Source organism: Cricetulus griseus, chromosome 7 (assembly GCF_003668045.3).
Source record: "Cricetulus griseus strain 17A/GY chromosome 7, alternate assembly CriGri-PICRH-1.0, whole genome shotgun sequence".
NCBI lineage: Eukaryota > Metazoa > Chordata > Mammalia > Rodentia > Cricetidae > Cricetulus > Cricetulus griseus.
Window position 1 is genome coordinate 22,130,571 of NC_048600.1, and position 27,333 is coordinate 22,157,903.

General features: G+C 42.4%; 1 protein-coding gene across 1 annotated transcript; it reads left to right on the top strand.

Annotated features, from left to right (window-relative positions):
* Nucleotides 1–27,333, top strand: Cyria (CYFIP related Rac1 interactor A). Its single transcript, XM_035448258.1, has 10 exons — nt 1–70; nt 15,312–15,433; nt 16,055–16,160; nt 18,781–18,917; nt 19,358–19,435; nt 19,588–19,704; nt 19,793–19,872; nt 22,473–22,599; nt 24,841–24,911; nt 27,270–27,333. Exons 1-10 carry the CDS (start codon nt 1–3, stop codon nt 27,331–27,333), a joined length of 972 nt encoding a protein of 323 aa, XP_035304149.1.

Consider the following 27,333-nt stretch of genomic DNA (forward strand, 5'->3'; position numbering starts at 1 on the left):
ATGGGAAACTTGCTCAAAGTCCTGACCCGGGAAATTGAGAATTATCCACACTTTTTCCTGGATTTTGAAAGTAAGTTCTGAGCACTGTAACACAATAATGGAAGCCCTGCACTTGCTTTGTAGCTTGTTTGTAAGGAAGTTATAGAGATTTTGTATGAGACTCAAACCAAATCCAAATTGCATCATGTATTTCTTTCTGACATTGTTTCTAAGCTGTCTTCCTCTACCCTTTCTTTATGAATTTTAGAAAACTAAAGAAAGTATTAATTTAATTGGTCCATGGTTTTCTTTGATTTTATAAGGATTAGCTTTGGTCTGATATACATCAAACTTTATCATGAATCTTCCCTAATATATTATACGCAGTACTATTCCACATTCCAAAGAAAAATGGTAAACACATAACTGACAAGGGAGAGCATTAAGTACCGTTATACAACCAAGGGAGAAAGTGACTACCCAGAAATCAGGCTTATTATTTTTCATCAATGCCATCTATTTTATGTATTATCTAATTGTATAAAATTATTTCTGGATTTTTGAAATGTACATATGCATTTTGGTCCAAAGGTTATTGCCCTGGTTTTTATTTTATACCTGATACAACCTAGAGTTACCTAAGAAGAGGGAACCTCAATTAAAGAATACTCAATCAGATTAACCTGTGACTGTGTCTGTGGGTTATTGCCTTGGTTGCCTACTGTGGGCAGCATCATCCTTAGGCAGGTGACCCCAAACTGCATAAGAAAACTAGCTGAGTCGTGAGTCAGGGAGCTAGCCCAGAGAGCAAACAAGTTGGGAGTATTTCCCCAGACTTTCTGCGGCAGTTCCTGCCCTGTCTTCCTTTGATTTTGATGGCTTGAGATTCAGGAGTGTAACCCAAATAAACCCTTTCTTCCCCATGTTGCTTTTGGTCAGAGTGTTTAGCCATAGCAACAGAAATGTTAAATAGAACAGTTATGTCTCCTTTACCAAAACATTATAATTAAATTTTTCTGGAGTAAGATGACCTAAAAGTCATTTTTAAATAAACAGAGATCATGTTTTGTTCATTTTATTGACTAAATCTATGTTGGTTCAAACTAGGTTGGTATTCCCACACTTTGCCCCTTTGTACATGTATGCCAGTGTATGCCTGCCCCTCTCTCTGCCCCTCTCTCTGTCTCTGTCTCTGTCTCTGTCTCTGTCTCACTCTCTCTCTCTCTCTCTCTCTCTCTCTCTCTCTCTCTCTCTGTGTGTGTGTGTGTGTGTGGTGTGTGTGTGTGTGTGTGTGTGTGTGTGTGTACATGTAAATGTGGGTACACACATGGCATAGTGTGCATGAAGAAATCAACTTTCAGGAGTTGATTCTCAGTTTTCACTTTGAGGCATTCTCTCTCATGATTTCTGCCACTATCCTGTATAGTCCAGACTCTACCCTGCATACACCACACTCTAGTCTGCATACTCCAGGCCAATACCCTGCATACACCACACTCTACCCTGCATACTCCAGGATCTACCCTGCATACTCCAGACCCTATCCTGCATAATTCAGGCACTACCATGCACATTCCAGGCTCTAGCCTGCATACTTTAGGCTCTACATTGCGTAGTCCAGGCTCTACCCTGCAAACTCCAGGCTCACCAGCCATGAAGCTTCTGGGGTGATTCTTTTGTCTCTGCTCCTATCTCATTTTAGGAGTACTGGGATTACAGATGCTAGCTAACCTCTCCAGTTTTTTAAACATGGATTCCAGGACATGAGGCTTGCATGGCCATTGCTTTTACCCACCAAGCCATCTCCCTGCTCCCTTTTTGTTTTAAACTACACCCCACAGTAGTTCAAACCCAGCTGGATATCTCTTTTGTGTTCACATCTACTGCCACTTTAACTTGCTTGAAACTTTAAGTATTTATATTAAAGAAAATGGTCAGAAAGTCTTCAGAGATAGACTGAATTTTCTAGCAGTTTTGTTAATTAAATGCTAGAATATCTTTCCAGGTTGTAGACTGAAAGCTCTCTAAAGTGCTGTATGGTGTCTTTGGCATATTTAAAACAGCTGCTAAAAAAAGTGGCTCCAGAACTCATGAATTCTGATAACAAAACTCTTAAATTATGTTCCCTGAAAGATACTTGGGTTTTGACCTAACCCAATTCCTCCCTGCTGTTAGTGGTTGTGTTGGCTTGGTTTGGTTTCATTTCCATTTGGTCTGATAAGGATTTCAGCTAGGAACTCAAGATGAATTCATCTATAATTCTTCTGAAATCTCTGTCTGTATGTACATATGTACACATGTGTGTGTATGTTACTGTTAAAGTAAGTTGTCTGTAATCTTAACCACCCCACTTTGTTACTTTAACTTTAATCATTCCCTTCCATTTTTATCTCATACCTTTTGCAAGATTGCACTCAGCGAATACAGTGGTTAAGAATAATGCCTAAGTCTCCATTCATTCACAGTTTACAAACACCAAGGAACCCAGAGTAATCCCATGTCCGCTGTGGCTGGGAAGCCACAAGAGTCTGCTAACTCCCACCTCCTGCCAGAATTCAGTGGCCTTCACTATTGGTCTAATTGTCTTGATTTCTTGGCTTTCTACACTGCCATGAATGTTGAATCATTTGGTAGGGTTAATCTTCAGAAACTTGCAAGAGTACAAGTAAAGCCTGCAAGGGTTTAAAACAGTTATTTCCAACTGGTCCTCTCTGAGGCTCTGAGGTTTATCTTGGAAAGACCCTCCCTACTGCATAGCAGGCAAGGTGGCCTTTGAGGGCTCAGTTCCTTTTCCCTATTGTCTTTGTATTCTGGTCTGCTCAGTCATATGCTTCGGAAATTGTTGTACTGTGGTCCTGGCTAAATGATATGTTTAGAGAGACTGAAATTTGCTGTCCATGAAACAAAAACTCCCTTTACGCATATTATAATTTCTTCAAGAGAAGGAAGCAAGCACTGGATTTCCATGCCAGATGGCCTTCTATTAGGAATATAACTATAATCTGTAAAGATAATATAAATTTAGAAAAAAATGTGCAGAATTCAGAAAAAAATGTGCAGAATTCTGGCTCTTTTTCCAAAGAGAGAATCAAAAGAAACTCCTTTCATATTCTCCAGAAGGTTAATTTTCTTTTCCTAATCTCTAGGAGGGAACTGATGGAGCTGAGGTCATACACGGAATGATTAGAGAAGTAAGATGGGAACATGGGTCCTTCTAGCTCCCACTTTCTGCTTTGTCGTCCCCAAATGCTCAGCACAGCAGCCAGCAGCTTATTTGAAGTACCCTAGCATCATCCTATTCCTTATTAGGAAAGACATGTTTTATTTCTAAACTAAACCTGAAAAGCAGAACAAACAAAACAATAGCAAAAATACTCTTTTTATCCTAAATATCTCCCTCACTCCCCAGACAAAATTTCTGTGTATAGCCCTGGCTGTCCTAGAACTTGCTCTGTAGACCAGACTGGCTTTGAACTCAGAGATCCACCTGTCTGCCTCCCCGAGTGCTAGGATTAAAGGTGTGTGCCACCACCACCCATGGCTTAAATATCATATTTCTTAAGGAGGTTTTTAAGAAAGACCAATGATAACAGAGGTGGAAAATGTAGACCTTAGGAAGATTTTTTTTTCCTTGAGTCTATGGGTTGCAGCTTAATCAAGAAAGGGTATGTTGACCATGATGTGACTTCCATGTCAGCCACACACCAGCAGGATTTGGAGCTAACTGAGAATAGCCTAATGGAAAAGTCACAAACTAAAGTGGAGAACCAGATAGACATGTACTTGAAGACAAACTAGGAGACTTGAGAAAGGCCTAATATGCCACCAGAGGACAGAAGGGAACAGAATTTGCATCTAGGTTCTGGAAATGAAGGGCCACAGAAGGAATAAGGGTGGCACATATCGAAACAGGTGGCATTTTATGAGCTTTACAGAGTGTCTAGTTTTTCTGCAGGCCCAGATGGGGTGAAGAGTTTTCCAAAAGATGGAAATAGTGTGATTAAAGACTTAGAAATTAGAGTAGAAAGGACATGTTTGAAGAACAGCAAGAAGACAGAGCACCAAAAGCTTGTTGAGAAAAAGGGAGGAGGGACTTGAATGGAAGGCTGGTTTAGTTAGCTGGTGTTAAATATACACTTGCAAAGCCAACGCTGGAGGCGCATAATTAGAACTCAACATCCAGACAGAGGAGCTAAAATCCCTTGGGAAATGGGTGAACAGATAAGAACTTAAGACACTACACTGAAAAAGGCTTCAGTGGGTAAGGGATCCTGGGGAGATGCCCCAGTAGAGATTAAAGGATACCCTACTAAGTTGAGATTCCTGGGGGCAGAGTCTGAGCCCTACTGAGTGTTGTGACCCAGCACCTAGACTTATGTTGAGCAGGGGTTTGAGTACTGCATGAACGTCAGGGGTAGATGATGATCTTGGAAAGGAAGAAGCAAGCAGGCCAAATCTAGGCAGTGAGGAAAACACAGGGAGTCCAAATACCACACAGTGGTCAAGGAAGAGAACAACTCGAATGGGAGATGACCGTTGAACATTTAGATGTCACTCCTCACCCTGGGGAATAATATTTGCAGTTTGTTGCTTTCTATCCAGAGGCTGGGTGGTAAAGTGTTAAGGAGTGAGGGGTGGAGAGAGGAAGGAAGGCTAAGCAGCATGTATTAACAGCTTAAATGAATTTAGCACATCTTTCTTCAGGGTTGAATATTCTTTTTGAAGTCAGTGATGGGATATAATTGAACTGGGTCAAATAGATGTAATTAAGCTGGGTCAAAACATAATACAAAATTAGATACATCTGTCCTTGGGTTCCTAGGTGGCAAGGATCTGATTTAAATTCCTGTTGACCTTTTCAGTGATTTCTACAATTTATGATCATATTTTCTCACAGACCCTTAACATCTTTTTTTTTCCCATTGCATCTTTTATGCTTTTACTTTTCTTTTCCTTTGTCTCTCTCTGCCTCCTCACTAGGCCTCACTTTCCTCTTTGAAAGCCAAGAGGCAGGGGTGTGGTAGGGAAGATTAATGAATGTCGTTTCAATGGATGGTGGTTTGAAGGATGTGCAAGAATTGTAGCTGAAACCCTATGGGAGATTGCTCTATTAGAGCCTCCACAGTGGTCCCTAAGGTGGGCAACCAGCATCAGCCTTCCATACAAAAAGGTTGCAATGATTCCAAGACTGTAGTGATTAGAAACATCTGAAGAACTCTCTTTTATAAAGGTAACTAAGCTTCATCCCCAAAATCTGACCCGGAGTGTGAGAGTGTGAGAATATTTAAAACCTGAGCTCTACTGTGCCTTCAGGCAGACATAGTGCCACACAGCCAGGATATCTTCTTATGTTTTGCGTCCTGCTCTCAATTTTTTCTTGTCAGCTTTGGGTTCATGGTACCATGCTGGCAAATTGACACCAATTCCCTTTCTGCCAGGAATTCCTAAGGTTTCCTGACTTCCGGCCAGGACCTGCATATGTGAACATTTGTGAACATGTAAACATGTGAGCATTTCCATTATTTTCTTCTTACCTACGTTTGTGGAATGTTGCTTTTCTTACTTCTCTTCTGCCAAACCCGAAAGTACCTATTGTCCCCCATTGTCTAGGACAGTTATCTTACTTTTCAGATTAACATTACACTCAATACAGTCTCAGCTTTTACAATAAAAATAACAAAGACTTGGCTTTTATATTATGTGGCTTGTCCTCTTTGTTAGAAAGAAAGCAATATTCCTTGTAATTTTTACTTTTTTTCCCCCACAATAGTATGAGTATTTGCTACAGAGCTATGGGTTTATACATAACAAAATTAATTCCTTTGTGTCCTTGAATATATAGTTAGCACACTGAGGTTTACTTGATTCCCACAAAATGAAAATTAACAAGGTTTGATTAATCAAGATTGAAACTGATTCACACATAGAGTTAATTGCTTTTAATTTTTTGATGTTTTCTGTTCTACCAGATTTTTAAATTGTACAATATACTGTTGTTAACAGGTCAAACCATTGTGTCCTGCATCTAGAACTTACTCATTTTGCATAGCAGAAGCGTCACCTATGGTAATTAGCAACTATGTTGCCCGCCCCTAGTGCCCCTGACATCACTCTACACTCCGTATCTAATTAATTGGCATTTTTATGGGTATTGCATAAGTGAGATCACAGTGCGAGTCTATCTGTAACTGGTTCATTTCAGCTATTGTAACATCTTCAAGGTTCATCTATGATATCTTTATTAAATCGGAACACCATTGTAATTGTATTTATGCTGCATTTTCATTCTCTGTTCCTTTTAAATCAGTGGTTCTCAACCTTCTTAATGCTATGACCCTTTAATACTATTCCCCAAATATAAAACATATTTTCCTTGCTACTTCATAACTGTAAATTTGCTGTTGTTATAAATCATAATGTAAAGATCTGATATTTCCAGTAGTCTTAAGAGACCCCTATGAAGGGGTCTTTGGACCCCCAAAGGAGTTGTGACCCACAGATTGAGAACCATGGAAACAGAATAACTGACTTACAGTTATTATGATCTAGTTCTTCAAGCAATCCTGAAGGGCATTCTGGACACTGGACACTCTATTAGTCGTGGTATAAATGACTGAAGATCCTGTAGTCTTGTCAGGTAGGCAGACACAGAAGCTGCCGTCTGTAATGCAAGGTTGTTTCAGGCATGCTTGTGTATTTACCTCATCACTAGTGTACGCTTTCTTCAGATGAGGGCTTATTGAAAATCATGTGCTTAGATTGTTGTCTCCTCCTGGTCTGTCATCTTGTTGAGCATGAAGTATAATTTCATTGGTTTTGGTGGACACTAATTGAGTAGCCATATTGCAAAGAATCCTCCCATATTTAAGGATGAAATGGCTATGATGCTGAGTTCTTGCTGGGAGCAAAGAGACCTGGAAAGATGAGATGTGGCACATTAAAATGAAAGTATTAGAAGGACTCTATCTCTTCTTAAAGGTGTTTTTTTTTTTTATTTCATTGGGAAAATAAGGTATGAGCAGAGCAGAAACAATAGTACGGGGATTAGGTACATCCCAAACAGAGATCAAATACTGTACCAGCCAGAAGAACAGATCCTAAGTTAGGATAAAGAATATTCCTTGGTAGGTAGTGGCTAAAACAATGGAGGAGCTGGAGAGGTGGTTCTGCAGTGAGGAGCACCTACCGCTCTCTAGAAGCCCTCCACATTCTTCTCACAGAAGATCCAAGCTCAGTTGCCTGAACCCACACTGGGCAGCTCACAACCACCTGGAATTCCTCTCTAGAGGAAACCAGTACTTCTGGCCTCCAAGGGCTCTCTCTTTCTCTCTCTCTCTCTCTCTCTCTCTCTCTCTCTCTTTCTCTCTCTCTCTCTCTCTCTCTCTCTCTCTCTCTCTCTCTCTCTCTCACACACACACACACACACACACTCAATTAAAAATTAAAGATAAATCTTCAAAAAATAGCACTCTTATGAGGCAAATCTATGTCTCATAAATTATTCCAGGGATAATAGTGTTGTAAAGGGGGTGATAATTAAGAAATAAATTCTAAAAAATCATCCCATCACTGTACTTGTAAAAGGCTTCAGTTTCCTATTCTTGGGAACGAAGGTTTGTATCAGGCTAGCCTGTCATCTGGGATGCCTTTGTGGACTCAGGTCTACTTCCTGCCTCAACTGGTCTCCTCTTATACCTGTGGTCTGTTAGCCTTGCATCTGCTAAATCGGCTCAGAGGAGGCTAGAGAATCTAGAGGATGGGAAGTTTTTGTTTTTGTTTTTGTTTTTGTTTTTGTTATGTGTCAAATGTCTTTTTCTAGTATGCTTACTTGACAAAGGAGAATAATAAAAATCAAAACAGAATAGACCTGCAGAGCAATTTATATATCCAACACAAATGGCGACAAACATGCTCTCACAGGGCCTGGAGAAACAGCTTGCTGGGCAAAGTATTTGTCATGCAATTGTGAGGACCTGAGTTCGGATCCTCCAAAGTCAGTTAAAGCTGGCTGTGGTGATGCATGCCTATATGCAGTATTCTTAACCTTGGAGACTCAGGGAATCTTGGGAGCATGTGTACACAGTGGTGAATAACAAGAGGCCCTCTCTCCAGCAAGGTGGAAAGTGAGGAGTGACAGCTGAGGTTGTCCTCTAGCCTCTGTATGTATGTGCCTATGCATGTGTGTGTGTATACATGCGTGTGTGCGGGCACGCGCGCGCACTCGCGCGCGCGCACACACACACACACACACACACACACACACACACACGTGCATATATACACATAAATGCAGAGGGATTTTTTACATTCCACAATATTATACCACTCCAATTTTCTAAGACCTTTGACCTTTTCTAAATTCCCCCTACATCCCTTCAGGTAGGAGACAGGGCTATTATTAACTTCCCTTTCTTCGACCAAGATCTAATCTGGAGTTTAGAGGGGTTAGCTGCTGTGCCCTGAGGGCGGTATTCAATGAGTGTTAAGGTGCCATAGGATTTGCTTTCAAAACTCTGTCCTTAGAGTACCACGTCCACCTAGGGATCCCAGCAAATCGGATGAAATAGACAACCCTTCACCTGCTCAACCCTGTTCAGTCCCTGGGGTGATTGTTCCATGCAAAGATCTTTGGGCTCGGGTGTGTGATGACTAATGTCCTGTCCAAACAAATGTGTCAACCCGGCCCCACTTATATTGTCCAATGGACCTTTGCAGTTTCAAGCTGCTTCCGTAAACAAAATCTTGCTATAGGTCATTACCATCTTACATCCCCAAAACTTAACACCAGGTAATTATTTATGTTTCTTAGTTTATTCAGAACACAGAAGGGTTAGGAAAGCATGGAAGTGGGTGGGAAGATGGACTGTGGATTTAATTTATGGCTTGAGCCAATCCTTTCTACTGCTCCTCTCACTAGTGTTTACCCAGCAGTCATCAAGGTACCGAGATAGCTATACATCCTGATGATGAAATGCCATGGCTGCCTTTAATACCAAAGGCATGCCATAAATTGTGTCTTCTCCTCAGATTATTTTAGGTTAATTCTCTTCTTTGTCAGATTCTCCTCACAGGCCCAAGTAGGCTGTGGGGGAAAGGTGTGTGTGTGTCCCTGCTGCCTTTGAAGACAGGATGAGGCCTTGGCTGATTTACAGAGATAAAGCCCTTTTGATCTGACAGCCTCTTTTCCAGTTTGAGGCTTACTGTTGTTCCCTGTGGTAGCTTTACTGAAAGTCTTTCTGACAAACAAAGACAACTGCTTTCTTCCCCATTAGCACAGAGGAATGCCAAGCATTCTGGTTTGAAAAAAAAATATCAAAAATCTTCCAGAGTGAAAATTTCCACCTACCCTCCAGTGACACCCAAAATGTTGGCAGTTAACATGCACTATCACTAGCAATTACAGCCAAGGGAGGAGACGTCAGTGTATTCCCTGCCTGGGAACAAAATTGATATCCTTCATCTTAACTAATAAAAGGCTGTTTTATCTCCTAAAAAGCTATAGACACATGGAATGTAGTGAGTGCTTGACAACAAAAGTGGGTGTGTAAGGTCACAATCCACATGATGCATTTTCACACTTTTCACAGCAGCAGAGTCCAAAACAAGCCTTAAATCATCGCCTGGATAACGGCTAGGATACAGGTGTTCCAGGCCTGCTCGGGGTATTGGTTTCTGAAATTGCCTGTGTAAATCACAAGGACTTTAACAGCTTCGTCGTCAGATAGGGTGAGCACTCACTTCATATAGCCCATTCTTCTCAATTCACTCAAGTAATACAGAATGATTAGAAGTTCAGAATGTGAGTCGTAGAAGAAAGAACATCACCAAAGACTTCATTGCCTACAGTAGGAAATGAGGACCCATTGTCGTCATGAGTGGTGGTGTGAACGTGTGTATGAGTGTAAGTATATGTGAATGCGTGTGTATGAGTGTATATATATGTGTGTGTGTGTGTGTCTGTTACGTGTGTATGTGTGCATAAGTGTGAAAAGTGTGTGTGTATGTAGGCATGTGTGTATGGTGCACGAGTGGTGTGCCATTTCATAAAAAGCCAAGCTTTGTTGTTAAAAATAGAAAAGCAGAGAGCATAGATCAGAGTTGCTATTCACTTAGCAAGTGCTCTCAAGGTTGCTGGGGGATTAAGCACAGTAACCTTTTCCATCATTAATTCTTCAGGGTCCTTTCAAGATGTCATCTCTTGACATCTGAAATATCTGAAAATGCAATAAATTTTTTAAATCTGGTCAGAAGTTGAGTCTGAATGTGAAGAGTGCTGGAAGAATATCCGAATCCTCTTACAGGGTTGTCCTGGAAAGCAAGGCGAGGGCAGTTACAGGACTGGAAGGGAAGACCTTGGGCAGTTTTGCATTCTCCCAGAGAGAATGCCAGCCACAAATCTCCCTGAGCAATGGGAGAGTTAAGCACACATGTTGATGAAGAGAAGAGTCAGTTTGGTCACAGGTGAATGTGGATATCTTAGTGGCAGATACATAACAGTGTATAAGCTATTTATGGAGAGGAAACAGAACAGAATGGGGGGATGGAAACTTTGTTTATCACACCACCTCCTAGCACCCACATCCCTCCTCCTGGCAGATTCCCCATGGAATTCAGTTTCCCCCATTGCTATTGAGTATCTCCATTAAATGTGATATCATAAGAGTACTGTATCTGAGTGTGTAATCTCTGTATCCAAAGAGCTCAGGACTCAAAGACAAGCATCCCCAAAAGAGGCTAGGGATGTAGTACAGTTAGTAGAATGCTTGCCTAGCATCCCTGAAGCACTGGGTTCCATCCCCAGCATGGCCAGGTTTGTAGCATACACCTGAATTCCTAGCCCTTGGGAAGCAGAAGTACGATGATCAGAAATTCAGGACAATCAGTAGAATATACAATGAGTTCAAGGCTAGGCTGAAACACGTGAGATCCTGTCTCAAAATAAAAATCCTAAAACATGTGAAAAGCATATATATAAATCATTCCTTCAACTATCTGTCTAGCACATTTTCCTTGAGCATATACTATATACTAACCAGTCACTGAAAATATGTAATCAAACGAAACAAATAAGGTCAGAGCCCTATGTTTAGTGGATAAAATTCTTATTAATTTGTTTTGTTTTGTTTTTTTACTGTGGGATGAATCATTGGATTCCATATGGATTTGGGACAATGTTAAATGTCACTCGGAATTACACAATCCTTTTCCACTTGCATAATGAGATAGACACTAGGAAAGACACATCCAACATGCAGCCTGCTCCATACACATCCCAGGATAACTATAAGTGTAATGCGACACATTTGCAGGTGACAACAACATTGTCAAAAGTTTGAAGATTAGAGTCTCTCAGTTGTCACTCTGTACTGGGAAAGCTGGTACCACTGGTGATTTGAGTCCCTTGTAAACCTTCACCTTCCAGCTTAGATGGCATAGTAGTCTGTTTGCTGGCATGAGGGGCCTAACTGTTGCTGAGAGAGAAACTGACTTCAATTCCATCACAGGAAAGGTGGGAGAAATCAGGTATCCCACGAGACTAAAAATTTATGGCAGAAAATGAGCCAATGCATGTCTAAGCCTTGATGGAAGAGGAAGTGATGGATTAGGTTTCTGCACCCCACCCCCTAAACATGACTAAGCTGCAAACATTCCTGATGGGCAGGACATCTGCCAAAGGAAACAGTTTCCCAGAGAAGGAGGCTGGGGACTGCAGGTCCTGTTTTATACATCTAACAGCTAGGAAAACAGCTCTATCAAGTAGAAAATGTTCACCCTGTACCCCAAGTCCACCTCTTGTGGCACAGAAAGGATACCACACCCACAAGCCATTCATGAAAACTCTTTGTGGTCAAAAGAATGTGCATGTCAGTTTATATAAGAAAGTGTCACTTCACCTGCCATGGAGAAAGGAGCTGGCTGTCCCCAGCTGCAGGACCACCTTGAGGCTACCCTGTAATATGTTTATTTTCAAAGTACTTAAGTTGCTCTATTTTCTACCAAGTGGTGTGAAAGCTTTCTCCTTTTGTACTCTGTGGTCAACAACAGGGTGCCGTTTGGATTTTGTCTGTACTCTGATAGCCCATTTAGTTTTAATTCTATTTCATACCATATTGCTCCTTACTGACTTGTTAGTATGGGACCACTACAAGACAGAGATTGGACACATCTCTTCTCCTCCCAAGGAAACCAACCCTCTTTCACAGTTGTATAACTCTGAACCCTCAGATTGGACATACTCTCTACTTTGCTTGTCTCTTCTCTAAATACCTTATCTGGAAATTTTCTATCTTATAAACGGTGTGTTCCTGGATTTGAGTGAGGGCTTTTTTAATGTGTTTTTTATTGTTGTTGTTTTAATTCATGTGTACGGGTATTTAAACTACATGTATGTCTGTGTGCCGTGTGTGTACCTCATGCCTCAGGAAAGCAGAGGAGGGCATCAGATCCCTTGGAACTATAGTTACAGATGATAATTAGCCACTGTGTGGGTGCTGCGAGTCGAACCCATGCCCTCTAGAAGAGCAGCCATTGCTCTTAACCACTGAGACATCTCTCCAGCTCCTGAGTGCCTCATTTTTATTTGCTTTGCAATTCAGAAACTCCCAACTCCTCCCTTGGATTTTCACTGGAGGTACTCTCTGCAGTACCATGAGCTGGCTTCCCAGCTCCTGGATGTGCAGGCTTCTTTTTATGAAAGAATGGATAACCTTTGAGAAACAAGAAGGGATAATCTGTGAAGTGATTCATATTGTGAGAAACCTCAGATCTGATAATATTTACCCAGTGTCTGTGGGGTACAAAGGATTCAGGGAGAGAGGAGGAATTGGCTGTGCTTTCCCCTTCATTGCCCCAGGTCAGCCCCTGATCTCTCTCCAGACATCTCTTTGCCATGCTGACCTAGCTGTGCTCCATGCAGCCACCTTGCCCTTGCCACTCTGTTCCCTTCTTGTGTATATACCTCCTTCTATCTCCCATCTCCATTCCCATTCTCTACACCTGACTCCTCCAACGCCTTCCAAACCACATTCGTTTCCTAACCCCTGACTTACACGAACCTTATCCCCTAGTTGACATTGTATCATTTCTAGAAAACATTTTTTCCCAGTGTCCAGAAATCCTGAGAGTCTATAATTTTCTGTCTTCTTTTTAGATATTATCTCTCTTTTAATTTGTCAGTGTCACATATACATAGTGTATTATGATCATATTCACCTCTATTATCCTTTTTTTTCTAAGATTTATTTATTATGTAATGCTGTGTTTGGCCTGAATGTCAGAAGAGGACACCAGATCCCATTACAGATGGTTGTGAGTCACCATGTGGTTGCTGGGAATTGAACTCAGGACCTCTGAAAGAGCTGTCAATGCTCTTAACCTCTGACTCATCTCTCCAGCCCAACCCTTTTTTATTCCTCTCCCACTCCCATTACACCTCCCCCCTTCCTTCCCAACTAGCACCTTCCTACATTTATGGACTTCCTTTTTTCTTTTTTTTTTTTCTTTTGAAATTTCCTTGGAAACTACCAGTTTCTTTGTCTTTAGCAGTACCTGGTGAATAAACTAGTCCAAAACTTGCTGCTGATGTCACGCAGAAGTTTGACAAGAGCTTCTCTGGCCTTCTCTGGCTATCAACTATCTTGATGCCCAGTCTGCTAATGCACTCAGCTAGCACTTGCTTTACCTATCTTGTGAATCCATCTATGACACCCCAGAGTCTCACAAGTGATGAAAACACATCACACTTTTGGAGCATCTGCCCTTTGTATTGTGGGAAGATTAGATAAAATTGGGGTTGGGGCAGGGTAGTGTCAGACTTCATACAACTCTGTCCTTGTTGCTCTGTTAGTTAAGTTGCTGACAGCATCCCTCATCTCAGGATTTCAATACCTGGAAACAAGACCTGTCCCTCTCTCCCTCAGCACTGGCATCATTTTACAGTGAGAAACTAGCCTGATTCATAGCAATTTTGAGGGCAGTAAAAGCCCATGTTTCTCAACTATGGGTCTCCACGAAGGACACTGCAAAGGTTGTAGAGATGCCGGAGAGCTTAGACAGCACTTTGTGGCTATCAGTATGCTGCCTTCATATATGTGAACTTACACATCACACACTTCTGCAGCTAACACAGTCAAGACAGACATTTTGACAATGAACTCCCTGTGTGTCTTTGCTGAGAAACTTTTGTGTGTACTTCCTACCCCTGTTGACTCCTTTCTTCTTCCAGAGGGGCCTCTCCCACTCTCATGAACTTTCTTCTCTAAGAATGTTTCCATACACTGATGAAGTCCCAGAAGACTCTACCTATCGGGTCTTAGACAGGGTGTTTATGTGTATGGGATGTTTTGGTGCTTCCTGTATGTCACTGTTCTGGAATGATGTGCTGCTGCCATGCCCTCAAGGGTTAATTACCCAAGTCCTTTTTTTGTTTTTAATTACATTCATTTATCGGGAAGAGGGTATGCCATGACACACATGTGGAAATCATAGGATAACTTTCAGGAGTTGGTTCTCTTTTTCCACTAGGTGGGTCCTGTGCATCAAACTCAGGCCCTCAGGCTTGGCAGCAAGTGCCTTTACCTGCTGAGTCATCAGCCCAGTCTCAAATTAAGTGCATTTTAAAGTTGATTAGTGTATATAAATATATATGATAATATGAATATATGTAAAATAGTGTAAGTATGTAAAATAAAAGAGATATGTATAAGAGGGGCTTTTTTCATCTATATATTCAAGTCTGCAAGTTTTCAGTGATGGAAATAGCTCATAGTCTATTAAAAACTATACTCTATACAATATTTTGGCTTTTCAAGATCAAGGGAGCTATGGAGCATCATGAGGGGAGGACTCATATGTTTATCAGTAATGTTGCTCTCCACACTTGAAAATGGCTAAGGTGGTACTTTATATGTTATGTATTTTGGCCACAGTGAAAGTGATAGCTTTAAGGAAGAATAAACACAATGAAAGGGTCATTAAAAACAAGTTGGCTCCCCCAAAAGTATTTACTCCTCCTGTTACTCAATGTAATATTACCCAATACACATAATGTATATGAAAATGTTTTTATATAAATAAATTAACAAATGAACACTTAGGCCAATTTGATCATACTAGGCTTAATATGTACAAAAAGGTTGTTGGGTGCTTTGAACTAAGTCATGGGCAGAAGCTATGTTCATCTTCCTTACCTAACAGCTTGTAAAGTTACAGAGTAACTTCCAAAGCTGGAGGAAAAGACAGGGCTGCTTAGCTGGTGGAACTAACTGTTTATGGACTTTGAGATTTCTTGGGAAACACAAGCCTCAGTTTCTCTTGGTTTCTGTCTCACTTAGATGCTCAGCCAACAGAAGGAGAGCGAGAGATATGGAACCAGATCAGTGCTGTCCTCCAGGATTCTGAGAGCATCCTCACAGACCTGCAGGCTTACAAAGGCGCAGGACCAGAGATCCGAGATGTAAGCCAATGACAATACTAAGTTGACTAAACCCTGAGAGAAGAAGGAAAAACCTTACACACACACTCATACACACACACACACACACACACACACACACACACACACACACACACACACACACACACACACACGCCCCTCATGAGAACATACCACCGTCAGGATGCTACTGAGGAAAAGTCTATTAAGATGTGGCGTTTCTTCTTCAAGGTCTGGCAAGAACACAATGTGTATCACAGAAAAGACGTAATAGCTACAGTCTCCATTCTTCATAATGAGCCGTCGTTAGATGAATCAAGTGCTAATGAACAGAGCCAAGTCTTCCAATTCTGATGTTTTGTTTTGTTTGTTTTTAATGAAAGAACACAGCAGCAAGTGAGATTAGGCAAGATCTACCTGGGACCCATTAGCTTTATGCTCATGTGTTGAAACTCCCTTCAGAAATTAGTCCTTTGGGGAATCAATAGTTCAGATAATCATTGTCAACCTAGGTGGTTCTAATTCTCCAAGCACACTAGGGCTTGCATCGTTTTAAAAACTAAATTATTCAGGCTACTTTGGTGTGAGATAACTAGTTTTCTTAAATTGGAAACTCATTGTCACCCCCTTTTTCTCCTGTAGGCAATTCAAAATCCCAATGACATTCAACTTCAAGAAAAGGCTTGGAATGCAGTCTGCCCCCTGGTCGTGAGACTGAAACGGTTTTATGAATTTTCCATCCGGCTTGGTGAGTAAATGCTAAAGTTATCCTGTCCCACACAACACTTCTAATGTTATTATTATTGTTGTCTTGCCATTTGAGAGGGGAGAGGGAACAGATTTACATGTTGGAAAATGTCCCCCACTTGCATATTGTGAGGCCATTCACAAACAGCTTCCATCACTCTTGTCTCTTTTGAACTACCATGTGCTTCCTTCTCTGAAAGTCATTGATGGGCGCCTGGAGGGTCTCTACTGGCTCAGGGTCTCTTGACACTTTGTCACTGTGTTCATCTCTTCAAAGCCTTCTAATCCCATTTCTTTGAGATTTCTTTTTTATTGATATGTATGTGTGTCTGTGTGAGTTTAGGGTCACTGTGGCATAGAAGAACTTTCAGAGGCCAGGAGAGGGTGTCAGATTCCTTCAAAGTGGAACTACAGATGGTTGGGAGCTGCCATGAGGGTGCTGGGAACCAAACCCTGGTCCTCAGCAGCAAGGTCTCTTAACTGCTGAGTCATCACTCCAGCCCAGGACTTGGTTTCCTTCCTTCCTTCCTCCCTCCCTCCCTCCCTCCCTCCCTCCCTCCCTCCTCCCTCCCCCTCCCTCCCTCCCTCCTCCCTCCTCCCTCCCTCCCTCCCTTCTTTCTTTCTTTCTTTCTTTCTTTCTTTCTTTCTTTCTTTCTCCCCTCTCCCCCAGATCCACTCCTCTTTCTCCCCTCAGAAAAGTGCAGGCCTCTCAGGGTTGTCAACCAAACATGGCACAACAAGTTACAATAAGAGTAGGCAGAAATTGTCATATCAAGCCTGGACAAGGCAACTCAGTAGGAGGAAAAGGATCCCAAGAGAAGACAAGAGAGTAGGAGATAGCTCCACTCCCACTGTTAGGAGACCCACAAGAACACCAAGCTACACAAATATAACGTACATGCAGAAGACCTAGGTCAGATGCATTCAGGCTCCATGATTGTTGCTTCAGTCTCTGTGAGCTCCCATGAACCCTTAGTTGATTTTTGTGGGCTGTGTTTTTATGGTGTTCTCTACCCCTCTGGCTCCCACAATCTTCCCACCCCCTTTCCCGTGGGAATCCCTGAGCTCTGCCTAATGCCTGCTGTGGGCCTCTGCATCAGCTCCCATGAGCTGATGAAGCCTCTCTGATGACAATCAGGCTAGGCTACAGCCTATTGATCTCAGTTCTCTCTACATTTGTTCCCATCAGTTGCTGGATGAAGCCTCTCTGACACAATTGGGCTAGACTGCCATCTATTGATCTCATTTCTTAATAAAAATCAAGTTGGAGGATAGAGTTTATCTGAAGCCACAGTCTCCTCATGCACCCCCCAACACAATTAGCTGAGCACAAAATGTAAGAAAATAAAGCTAGCATTCTTACTTTAGCTTTAAAAACAAAAATAAAGCTGCACAGAAACAGCATATCTGCAGAAGCTGGAGTGGAGGCAAATGAGGTTGACAAACTGGTTCCATGCCACCAGCACTGTGGTGTAGTCACTGCCAGTGCTTGGAATTTCATTGTTAATATAGTATATTTAGAATGGAAAAGGTAGTCAGTAAGTTCTGCTTTAATTTGCCACTAAAATGAGTGCCATTATTTTAAGAGGAAAATCGAAATTGAAGCCATGACTGTGCTATTGAGAAGGACTTGATATTTTGACCAGCTAAAGGGGTGGCACAAACTGATTTCACAAACAAAGGTTGCCTCAGACAGAAGAGAAATTGAATTCTCTGTTTCCTTAGTGTGCATCTGGATGTAGTGAGATGAAATTCCAAGGACCTGAGTTTTACCTCAGCAGCAAGAGAAAGAATTTGCTCACAAGAGTGAGCTGTCCTGCCTTTTTAGTAACTAGATTTTACCATTATAGTGCCAACACCAACAGTAGCCAACAGGAAGTGATGAACATATCTACCTTTTAAGTAAAACTTTATTTATAAAAATAAGCATTGGGTCAGATTTGGCTCATGGATCACAGTTTATCCACTCCTGCCATAGAGGACTGATTCAATGACTTTGCTGTTAAAAGATAGATGGAAGCAAAAAGAGTGGAGAATGATTAGAAAAAGGCAAATGGGAGGGATGAGGTTATGATAAGAATAATAACTAAGGTAAATGTGGTAGATTTGCCAAGAAATATCATGGGGCTACAGAAACAGAGAAACACTCTGTAAGAAGCCAGAGACTGACATTAGCATCTTCTTCTGTTGTTCACTGACTGCCTAAACTGCCCAGCCCCAGAGAGCCCTGACTTGTCCATCTCTGTCCCCATGCCCATCTTCAAAGTTAGGATTACCTGCTGTAACCCAGTATAGCTATTTTTTTTTTGTGGGTGCTATAGCTATGAATTAGGTCCTTATGTTTACACAGTGGACATTTTACTGATTGGAGCTTTCTCCTCACCCACTCATCTCACCTGGAATCATCAGTAGCCTTCAAGCACACAAGCTCCATTCATGTATTCGTGATTTCCTACAAGGCTCAAGAAGTGGTATTACTAAGTGTACTGTGCTCAGGAAACACTCGAAAGGGACTAGCCATGCAGGTTGCCTCTGAGAATGTCAACTCGAACTAAGCACCGTGCTTTTAAAGGATGTCTCTGGTCCCCCTGAATATATCTCTGTCTCTTCTTGACTTTCAGAAAAAGCTCTTCAGAGTTTACTGGAATCTCTGACATGTCCTCCCTACACACCAACCCAACACTTGGAGCGGGAGCAGGCCCTGGCAAAGGAATTTGCAGAAATCTTACATTTTACCCTTCGATTCGATGAGCTGAAGGTCAGGCCACACAGGGTGTGGAAGTTGAACTGGTAGCACTGCTCTATGGCTCTTCTGCCCAGGCTGTAGGGTCGGGGTGGGAGAGTAAGATGGAATACCTTTCCCACGGAGGTTTATAACATGGTGAATATTATATTTGCATTCTGTGTGGTCAGAGTAATCCAAGAGGATGATGTACCTGTCAAGTGAGTGCAGAGAAAACCCATACAAGTGTCTTTTCCTCACTGGGCAAATGTGCTTTCCCAGAAATACAGCCCACAGTAAGAGTGGGACATATTTCAGGACACTGGAATTATAGGATCTAAATTTTAATGTTTGCTCCGGCTCTTGAATGCCAAAGAGAAGTCCTGCCATATTTGCAAACACTCATGTCTGGGCTCCTGATGTTGGGCCTTCACCTGTTTCTGGAATGACCTTCTTTCTTCTCTCCCAAATTTTAGATGAGGAACCCAGCCATTCAGAATGACTTTAGTTACTACAGGAGAACAATAAGTCGCAACCGCATCAACAACATGCATGTGAGTCCCTGGCTGGGGCCACCATCTCTCCATGCCTGCCTTGACTTCTGCATCTGGCAGGGCCCAGAGAGAAGGCACAGTCCTTGTCTGTAATGTGGTTGTGGAGGCAATGACTTTCTCTTTGTAACTGTTTCTTCTCTTGTTTTCATCAGCTAGACATTGAGAACGAAGTGAATAACGAGATGGCCAATCGAATGTCCCTCTTCTATGCAGAAGCCACACCAATGCTGAAGACTCTTAGCAATGCCACAATGCACTTTGTCTCAGAAGTAAGTGTAGTTAGTTGAGTGGTGCGGAGTGCCCTTTCTTCACTGTGCTGCTAGGAGGGCTAACATGTGTTTGTGTCTCTCCACTTAGAATAAAACCCTGCCCATAGAAAATACCACAGACTGCCTCAGCACAATGACAAGCGTCTGCAAGGTCATGCTGGAGACACCGTAAGTGAAACCAGAGGTGTGGGCATGGCTAAGCTTCCAACCAGCTGGGACCTGTCCAGATGTGTTGATAGTGGCGTGTCCTCTTTTTGATGTTATATTCAAGTTTCCCTGTACAGTATTTGCTTCAGTTTCAATAGGAACTCAGGGTGGTCTGTGTCAATGTTGTGTCCATTTCACAACTGAAGTAGCTGAGGCCCTCCCTCCTGGGTTGATTGACTTCAGAAAGTTGTAACAGCTTATCAGATGCCATAAGGAAATGGTTCTTAACCTTTCTAATGTACCCTTTGATACAGTTCCTCATGTTGTGGTGATCCCCAACCATAAAATTATTTTCATTGCTACTTCCTAGCTTCAATTTTGCTACAGTTTTGAATTGTGATGTAAATATCTGCTATGTAGGATATCTGATATGCAATCCCTGTGAAAGGGTTGTGTGACCTCTACAGGGGTGGTGACCCACAGGTTGAGAATCACTGCTATAAGTCGTGCAAAGAAATGGAGAGGTGGGCAGGATGTTTGGGTATTATTATCAATATACTGTAGAGATTTTAGAGATTTAGAACCAAGAGTAGCAATGCTGAGACTGCTGCAAAAGTACCCCCCCCACACACACACACACCTCTCTTTCCCCTTCGTTTCTTTGTTCCTAAACTAGTTGCTGGATATCAATTTGAAGGATGGCTGGGTTAACTAAGGATGAAGGACACAGTTACAGGGGAAGCTTGGGGATGCACTTAGTCTGCACTGCTAACTGTGACTACGAATGAACTATCTGGCCTCTTGGACCTTCCTTGTATTCTGTTTCCAGTAAAGTTTCTACAATACCATCTGCTCTATAGGGTGTTTGGGAGTCCAAAAGTACTACAGGCACCTTATAGCAGCTGACTGTCTTCAAATATAAAATGATAATTTTTGTATTCTTTTATATGCTTGCATGTATGTATGTGTGTGGTGTTCAAGTATGTGTGTATTCATATTCACATGCATATGAGGGGACACATGTGTTTGCAGATGCATACACATTTGTGGGCATGTCCATGCCTGTGTGAGTGTGTGTGTGTGTGTGTGTGTGTGTAAGCCAGAGGTTGACTTTGGGTATCTTCCTTGATTGCTGACACTTGAATCCAGATTTTGCTAATAAGACTAGGCTGGGAAGTCAGCTTGCTGCAGGCATGCCCTGTAACTGCCTCCCAAGAGCTGGGATTGTATGTGGGCCACTGTGTTAGGGTTGATGAAACACTGTGACTAAAAGGTTTTTTTTTTTCTGTTTGTTTGATTTGTTGTTGTTGTTGTTGTTTGGTTTTTCGAGACAGGGTTTCTCTGTGTAGTTTGGAGTCTATCCTGGCACTTGCTCTGTAGACCAGGCTGGCCTCAAACTCACAGAGATCTACCTGCCTCTGCCTCCCGAGTGCTGGGATTAAAGGTGTGTGCCACCAACGCCCAGTGGGGAGGAAAGAGTTTATTGGGCTTACACTGCCGAATCATATAGTCCATCATTGAAGGAAGTCAGGACAGGAACTCAAGCAGGGCAGGATCCTGAAAGCAGGAGCTGATTCAGAGGCCATAGAGGGTGTTGCTTACTGGCTTGCTACTCGTGATTTGCTCAGCCTGATTTTTTTTACAGAACCCAGGACCACCAGCCCACAATGGCTTGCCCCTTAATTAGCATCACTCACTAATTAAGAAAATACCCTGAAGGCATGCCTACAGCCAGATCTTATGGAGGCATTTTTCTCAATTGAGGCTTTCTCTTCTCCAGTGAGTCTAGCTTCTGTCAAGTTGACATAAAACTGTCCCGCACAACCACCTGGCATATATATGGGCACTAGAGATCCAAACTCAGTTCCTCTCCCTCGTGCAGCAAGCCATCTTTACCCAGCGAGCCATCTCCCTTGCCCCATAAAAGGGCATTAATTTTAAATATTTCCTTCATATCAAAGTTAAGATTTATTTCAAGACAGAAATAGTAATTGTCTGCATTGTGGGGCCAACTCGTAATGAAATTGGTGCTAAAAACGTCTCTATCATTGGCCTAAATTATTGCAATCATCAGGGCCCCTATCAAGGTAAGTGAGCAAAATTTAACCTCCACAAATAACTCCCAGGTACATAATTTCTTTGCCATATCTGCCAATCCAAGCTCATCCCCAGCCTGTATGTTAACAAAGGAGCTGACTCCGGCTGGAGACAAGAGAGCCGCTGTGTTGAAATGAGCCTGATTCTTTTTCTCCGTAATGAAGCCATTATTCTCTATAATCTCGGACAGCCAGAGGGGCTGGCTATAAAATATTCAAGATTGATGGGCAGGGATTGATGGACACCGTGAGCTAGCTGCTAAAGGGAAGCAGAAAGGGGAATTTACCACCCTTTCATTTACTGTAGTTTTACATTGAATTGCTAGTTGCGTAGACTCAAGGAAAATGATCATCTTGGGTCTATTCAAGAGCGTATTAACTTGGTTGTTGCAGGTCCTGGATGAGTTCTCTGAGGGTAGGGGATGAGGGATGTAGGGGTGTGTGTAGAGGAGCTGCTAGTTGTGGATCTCAGAATGCAGGTGTTTGGATAAGGAAGTGATGCCATGGCTGTGTCTTCTCTTTCAGGGAGTACAGGAGCAGGTTCACAAGTGAGGAGACACTCATGTTCTGCATGAGGGTGATGGTGGGTGTCATCATCCTGTATGACCACGTGCACCCCGTGGGAGCCTTCTGCAAGACATCCAAGATTGATGTAAGAATGCTCATGCAATGCACTGTCCATTTAAATAATGCTCACACAGTGTGCTGTCCACATAAAGGCCCATGAATGCCATCAACTAGACTTGCTTGCTTCTCTTCCTCTGGCCTCCATCCCTCTCCACCTGGAGATGCATGGCAAATTTCCTCCTAGCATGCAGTCCACTCTTTCTCATGTGGTTAGGAGGAGACATCCAGCCTCCCACACATAGCTGGAATGCTGGGATGCTAGTCTGTCAAGGATTGTGTCGGATGAATAGAGGGAAGAGTCAGAGCAAAATCACCAAGACACAGGGAAGATGAAACTTTAGGGACAAGGGGGCAATCTTGGTGCCAGGAAAGATGTATGGGGACGAACTGGTATTCTCAAGTGACTTCCATAAAGAATCAAACCTTAACCCCTGTCCCCAGCCAAGTCTTCACCTGTCTTGTTAATGGATACATGAAACATGGCCAGTCCTCAACCAAAGGTTCTCCTTCCCCCGTGAACCCTATTTTAGATATCATCCCATCCTCTCATCCAGTATCTGACCTTGAAGAAACCCAGAACTGTCATCCTTCAGATCCTAGGAATTGTTTGCATCCCTCTTCCTCATCTTCATAGGTTATCAGAGATCGAGCTTCCATCATCCTCTGTGTTTCAGCTCACTGCTACCCCCACCCATATCCTAAGATTTTTCACTCATCCTCTTTCTGTCTTTGCCTTCTTCTGGTCCTTTTCTATACTTACTGTATTTATATGATGCTTAACACCTGCCAAGGGAATTTTCTACAACGAAAAGCCTCCAAGTTCTGACTATGTAGTTAAACCCACAGTAGCTCTGGCCCTGAATGCATTTCTGATGGTTTCTTGTTCTTCACACCCACGGTTTTAATCATCCTGAAATAGAACTGGAAACTCCTCAAGAGTACCCACTGCACATCCATCCCTTCTGCATCTATGCTCTCACTGCCCCTTGGGAAATCATCACATGAACACTTACCATACTGTGATGTGATCTTGAGCTGCCTGTCTCTCTCCACCCACTAGACCCCATCTCTAATGGGAAGGGAGTACAAAATTCTCTGCATCTATGGGCCTAATGCCATCACAAACCTGGAGTGGCACATAACTGGCATACTTGTAGCCTCTCTCCAAACCTGTATCTTTGATAGATTTGACCAGGACATTCATTCTTGTATGACCTCCAAATGCTTCTTAGTCTTGGGTCTTGGCTACCTTCAGCAATTGACAGGGACTGTCAAGCTGCTACCATAAAATTTAGCATGTTGAAACTATGACCACAAGAAATGTTGAGAAGTTACCACTCTGCAAGTAGCCATTAGTATAGTGAAACTTGTCAGATACCCACACCACATGAATGTCTAAGATTAAAAGAAGTGATTGACTTTTTATAGAAAGATTTTCATTTTCCAAAGGATAAGTAAAACACTGAAGGACATGAATAAAATAACATGATCTATGTAAATTTTCATTTTCGTGACAGAATTAGATTACTTTAATTCCAAGGCCTCAGAAAACTTAGGAACTTATGTAAGTTCATGCAAATACAAAACTAGGCATTTGACATTCTTTTACAATTGCCCTTTGCCAGTCTTTTCAGAGATGATTAAGACACAGACATGCACTACCAGGAGTCACTGGCCTAGTGAGGGAGACAAATTATTGATCTGAGGAGGGGCTAGTCTATCCAGAGTTACCTAATAAATAAAAAGTTATATTGTGGTCACAAATAAGTGGTTGTGACTGTCTATGGTATGGATAGTGGGATGAAAAGAGCCTTCCTGGGCCACGATGATATCTCAGTCTCCATAGTGTTTACTTTGAAAGCACTAGGAATAAGTTCATCTTCAGAAGCCATTTTTTAAAAAGAATGCCATATGTGATTGGTGTGCTTGTATTCCTAGCCTTGGGGGAATGGACATGGGCAGATCTCTAGGGATTTTTTGTCAGCTACCCTGTTCCTGGTCTGGGCTCCAGAGTAGAAGACAAGATGTTGATCCGAAAGCAAGTCAAATGGACAGCTGTGGCATAGGATAAAAATCAGTAGAGTGGAAAGTGTGCAGTTGTACAGAACTCTTGATGGTACATGGAACAATGCACCATCATGAAAGGTAGAGAAGTTTATTCCTGATCTCCCTGTGCTGCTGCTACAGAGAGTTGGTAGTGTGGACAGATGCCACTATGGACAGGGTTGCTAGAATATTAACAAAATGCTGTACTTTCTTCTTCCAGATGAAAGGTTGTATAAAGGTGTTGAAGGAACAGGCCCCGGACAGTGTGGAAGGGCTGCTGAATGCTCTCAGGTAAGCCTGTCTCTGGGGTGGGTTGACAGCACAGCTTCCCTTTCTGACCATTGCAAATTTGGATGCTGTTAGGGGCTAAAAGCCTGAGCACTGGTCTTAGACCTTGCCTTGTCACATCATTCATCTTCCTAGCAATGCTGGGAGGGCAGCACAGTGTTTACCCATTCACTTTTTACAGATGGGGGACATTGAGGTAAGTTAAGTTTTGGGTTTTTGAGACAGGGTTTATCTGTGTAGTCCTGGCTGTGTTGGAACTTGCTTAGTGGTCTTGGCTAGCCTTGAACTCAGAGATTCACCTGTGTCTGCCTCCTGCGTGCTGGGATTAAAGGCATGTGAGGTCAAATAAATTTAACATGTTACACAGTAAAGAGCCAAGTTAGGACCTATACCTGGGTCTGGGTGACCCCATGGATCTTGGGCCTGACTCTTGCTTATGATGCTCTGTGAATAGTGGAATCTCCAGAGAAGGAAAGCCTCCAGTGTTCATGTCTATCCTCACCAAGGGCTGCATGGTAGGAAGATGAGGGGAGTTTTCAGACCTGAGGTTTCAACCCAAGTAAATCAAATCACTGGCCTGGAAGTTCAAGCATCCCTCTTGTGTTTGCTTGCTTGTTTATTTTTGTTTGCTTGGTCCAAACTCCCCCAAGTGGCTCCCACATGCAGCTGCCCTAACTCTGAGGATCTGTTATTCACTGCTGGATGCCTGAATATTTAGTCAGCTGCATTGTGTTCCCACTCTTTAGGCATCTCCTCTTTTCCCAAGGATACATTTGCTTGGTCCACTGCAGGGAAGAGATTGTTATTTTAGTTATGCTGCATCCAAAGAAATTTGCTGAACCACACAAACCATCCCAATACAGAATTTCAATTGGGAAGACTTATGGACCTTGCTATCTAAGCCTTTTATTTCCTCCAGTCCCTTGCAATGGAATGCATGCAGTAAGCATGAGTGAATCTAAAAGAAATGAGGCAGCACTCATTTCTGCATGCCGTGTTCTACCTCCAGTCACATTGTTGAGTGCAACCATTGCAATCCATCCACCCAAGACTGCTTTATCCTTCTCCTTTAGAAGATCAAGAAGCCAGCAGTCTCAAGACACTAAGGTTGCTGTTTTTCTGAGTTGCCCACTCATCAGCTTTAGAAAATAAATGAGTCATTACCATAAGAGCCTCCTGAATCCTGGGTTTCCCTCAAGGCAGACTATAAGCACACCAGGCTGGCTTTCTATATTCATTAAGACGCCTTCACCCTCTGAATTTCTGGAACTTTCCAGCTTCATTCTAGCTGCCAATACCTGTTGAAGATCAGGACGTTGTGGGAAGGCAGGAGTGCCATCCCAGTGTGGGAATTTGTGTTTTCCTGGAGAGAAATACAAGTGGAAAGAGTGGAGCCTTTCAAGGCAGCCAGACTTAGACTCAAGTCAAAAGTCACAGATTGTTCAGGAGTCAAAACCATCTTCTGTGTGATTGAGAGTGGGCCACTGAAACTTTTTGGCCCCCAGCTTTCTCACCTGTGAAATTGAGTCAGGTACCACATTTGCAAAGTTGTTTGTGACCCAGAGTGCCTAAGGTGTGGCCAAAGTTTTGTTACAGGTCAATCTTTTACACATAAGACTGAGTCAGGAGAAGCTTCATATTACAGCATTTGTGCTCCCTGGTGGTAGCAATGGGGATAAGCAAGCCCCTACAGTAGACAGTCATCAACATTTAAATTTTAGAATTCCTTAATTTGAAGTCCGTAACTCAGCAGGGTTAGCCTCAATGGACAAGATGCTGAACAATTGTGCTGTGAAATTTATCTTCTTGAAAATGAAATCAGTTATGTCTCCTTTTGGTAATCATTTGATGAGGTTTAAAAAAAACTTAGTTTAATACTCATCACACAAGAAAAAGGAAATATCATAACTTAGCATTGTGGGGTATGCCTATAATCTTAGCAATAGGGAGGCTGAGACAGGAGGATTGCCACGAGTATGAGGCCAACCTGGATTACAGAGTGAGCGCAATGCTGACCTGGGATATGGAGCAAATCAATGTCAAAGACAAATCAAAAATAAACTTTCAGGGCTGGAGAGATGACTCAGTGGTTAGGAGCCCTAGCTACCCTTCCAGATGAACCAAAGTTCAATTCCCAGCACCAACATGGCAGCTCACAGTTGTCTGTAACTCCAGTTACAGGATATCTGATGCCAATGCACATAAAATAAAGGTTAAATAAATTATTAAAAATCTTGCAAAGAATATATGGAATGAACAGCAAAATATGACTTACTCCTTGTCAAAAGAAATGAGCCTACAGTTTTTGTTTACAAATTTCACTTGGATGAGCCCTGACACCCTCTCTCTTTCCCCATTCAGGTTCACTACAAAGCACTTGAATGATGAATCGACTTCCAAACAGATTCGGGCGATGCTTCAGTAG

What these genes read in the sequence shown, in the direction of transcription:
- Cyria (XM_035448258.1), top strand. Translation starts at nt 1, where the DNA reads ATGGGAAACTTGCTCAAAGTCCTGACCCGGGAAATTGAGAATTATCCA. An exon ending in CTTTTTCCTGGATTTTGAAA is followed by an intron (nt 71 to 15,311) that starts GTAAGTTCTGAG and finishes TGTCTCACTTAG; the next exon opens with ATGCTCAGCCAACAGAAGGA. An exon ending in TTCGATTCGATGAGCTGAAG is followed by an intron (nt 18,918 to 19,357) that starts GTCAGGCCACAC and finishes CCCAAATTTTAG; the next exon opens with ATGAGGAACCCAGCCATTCA.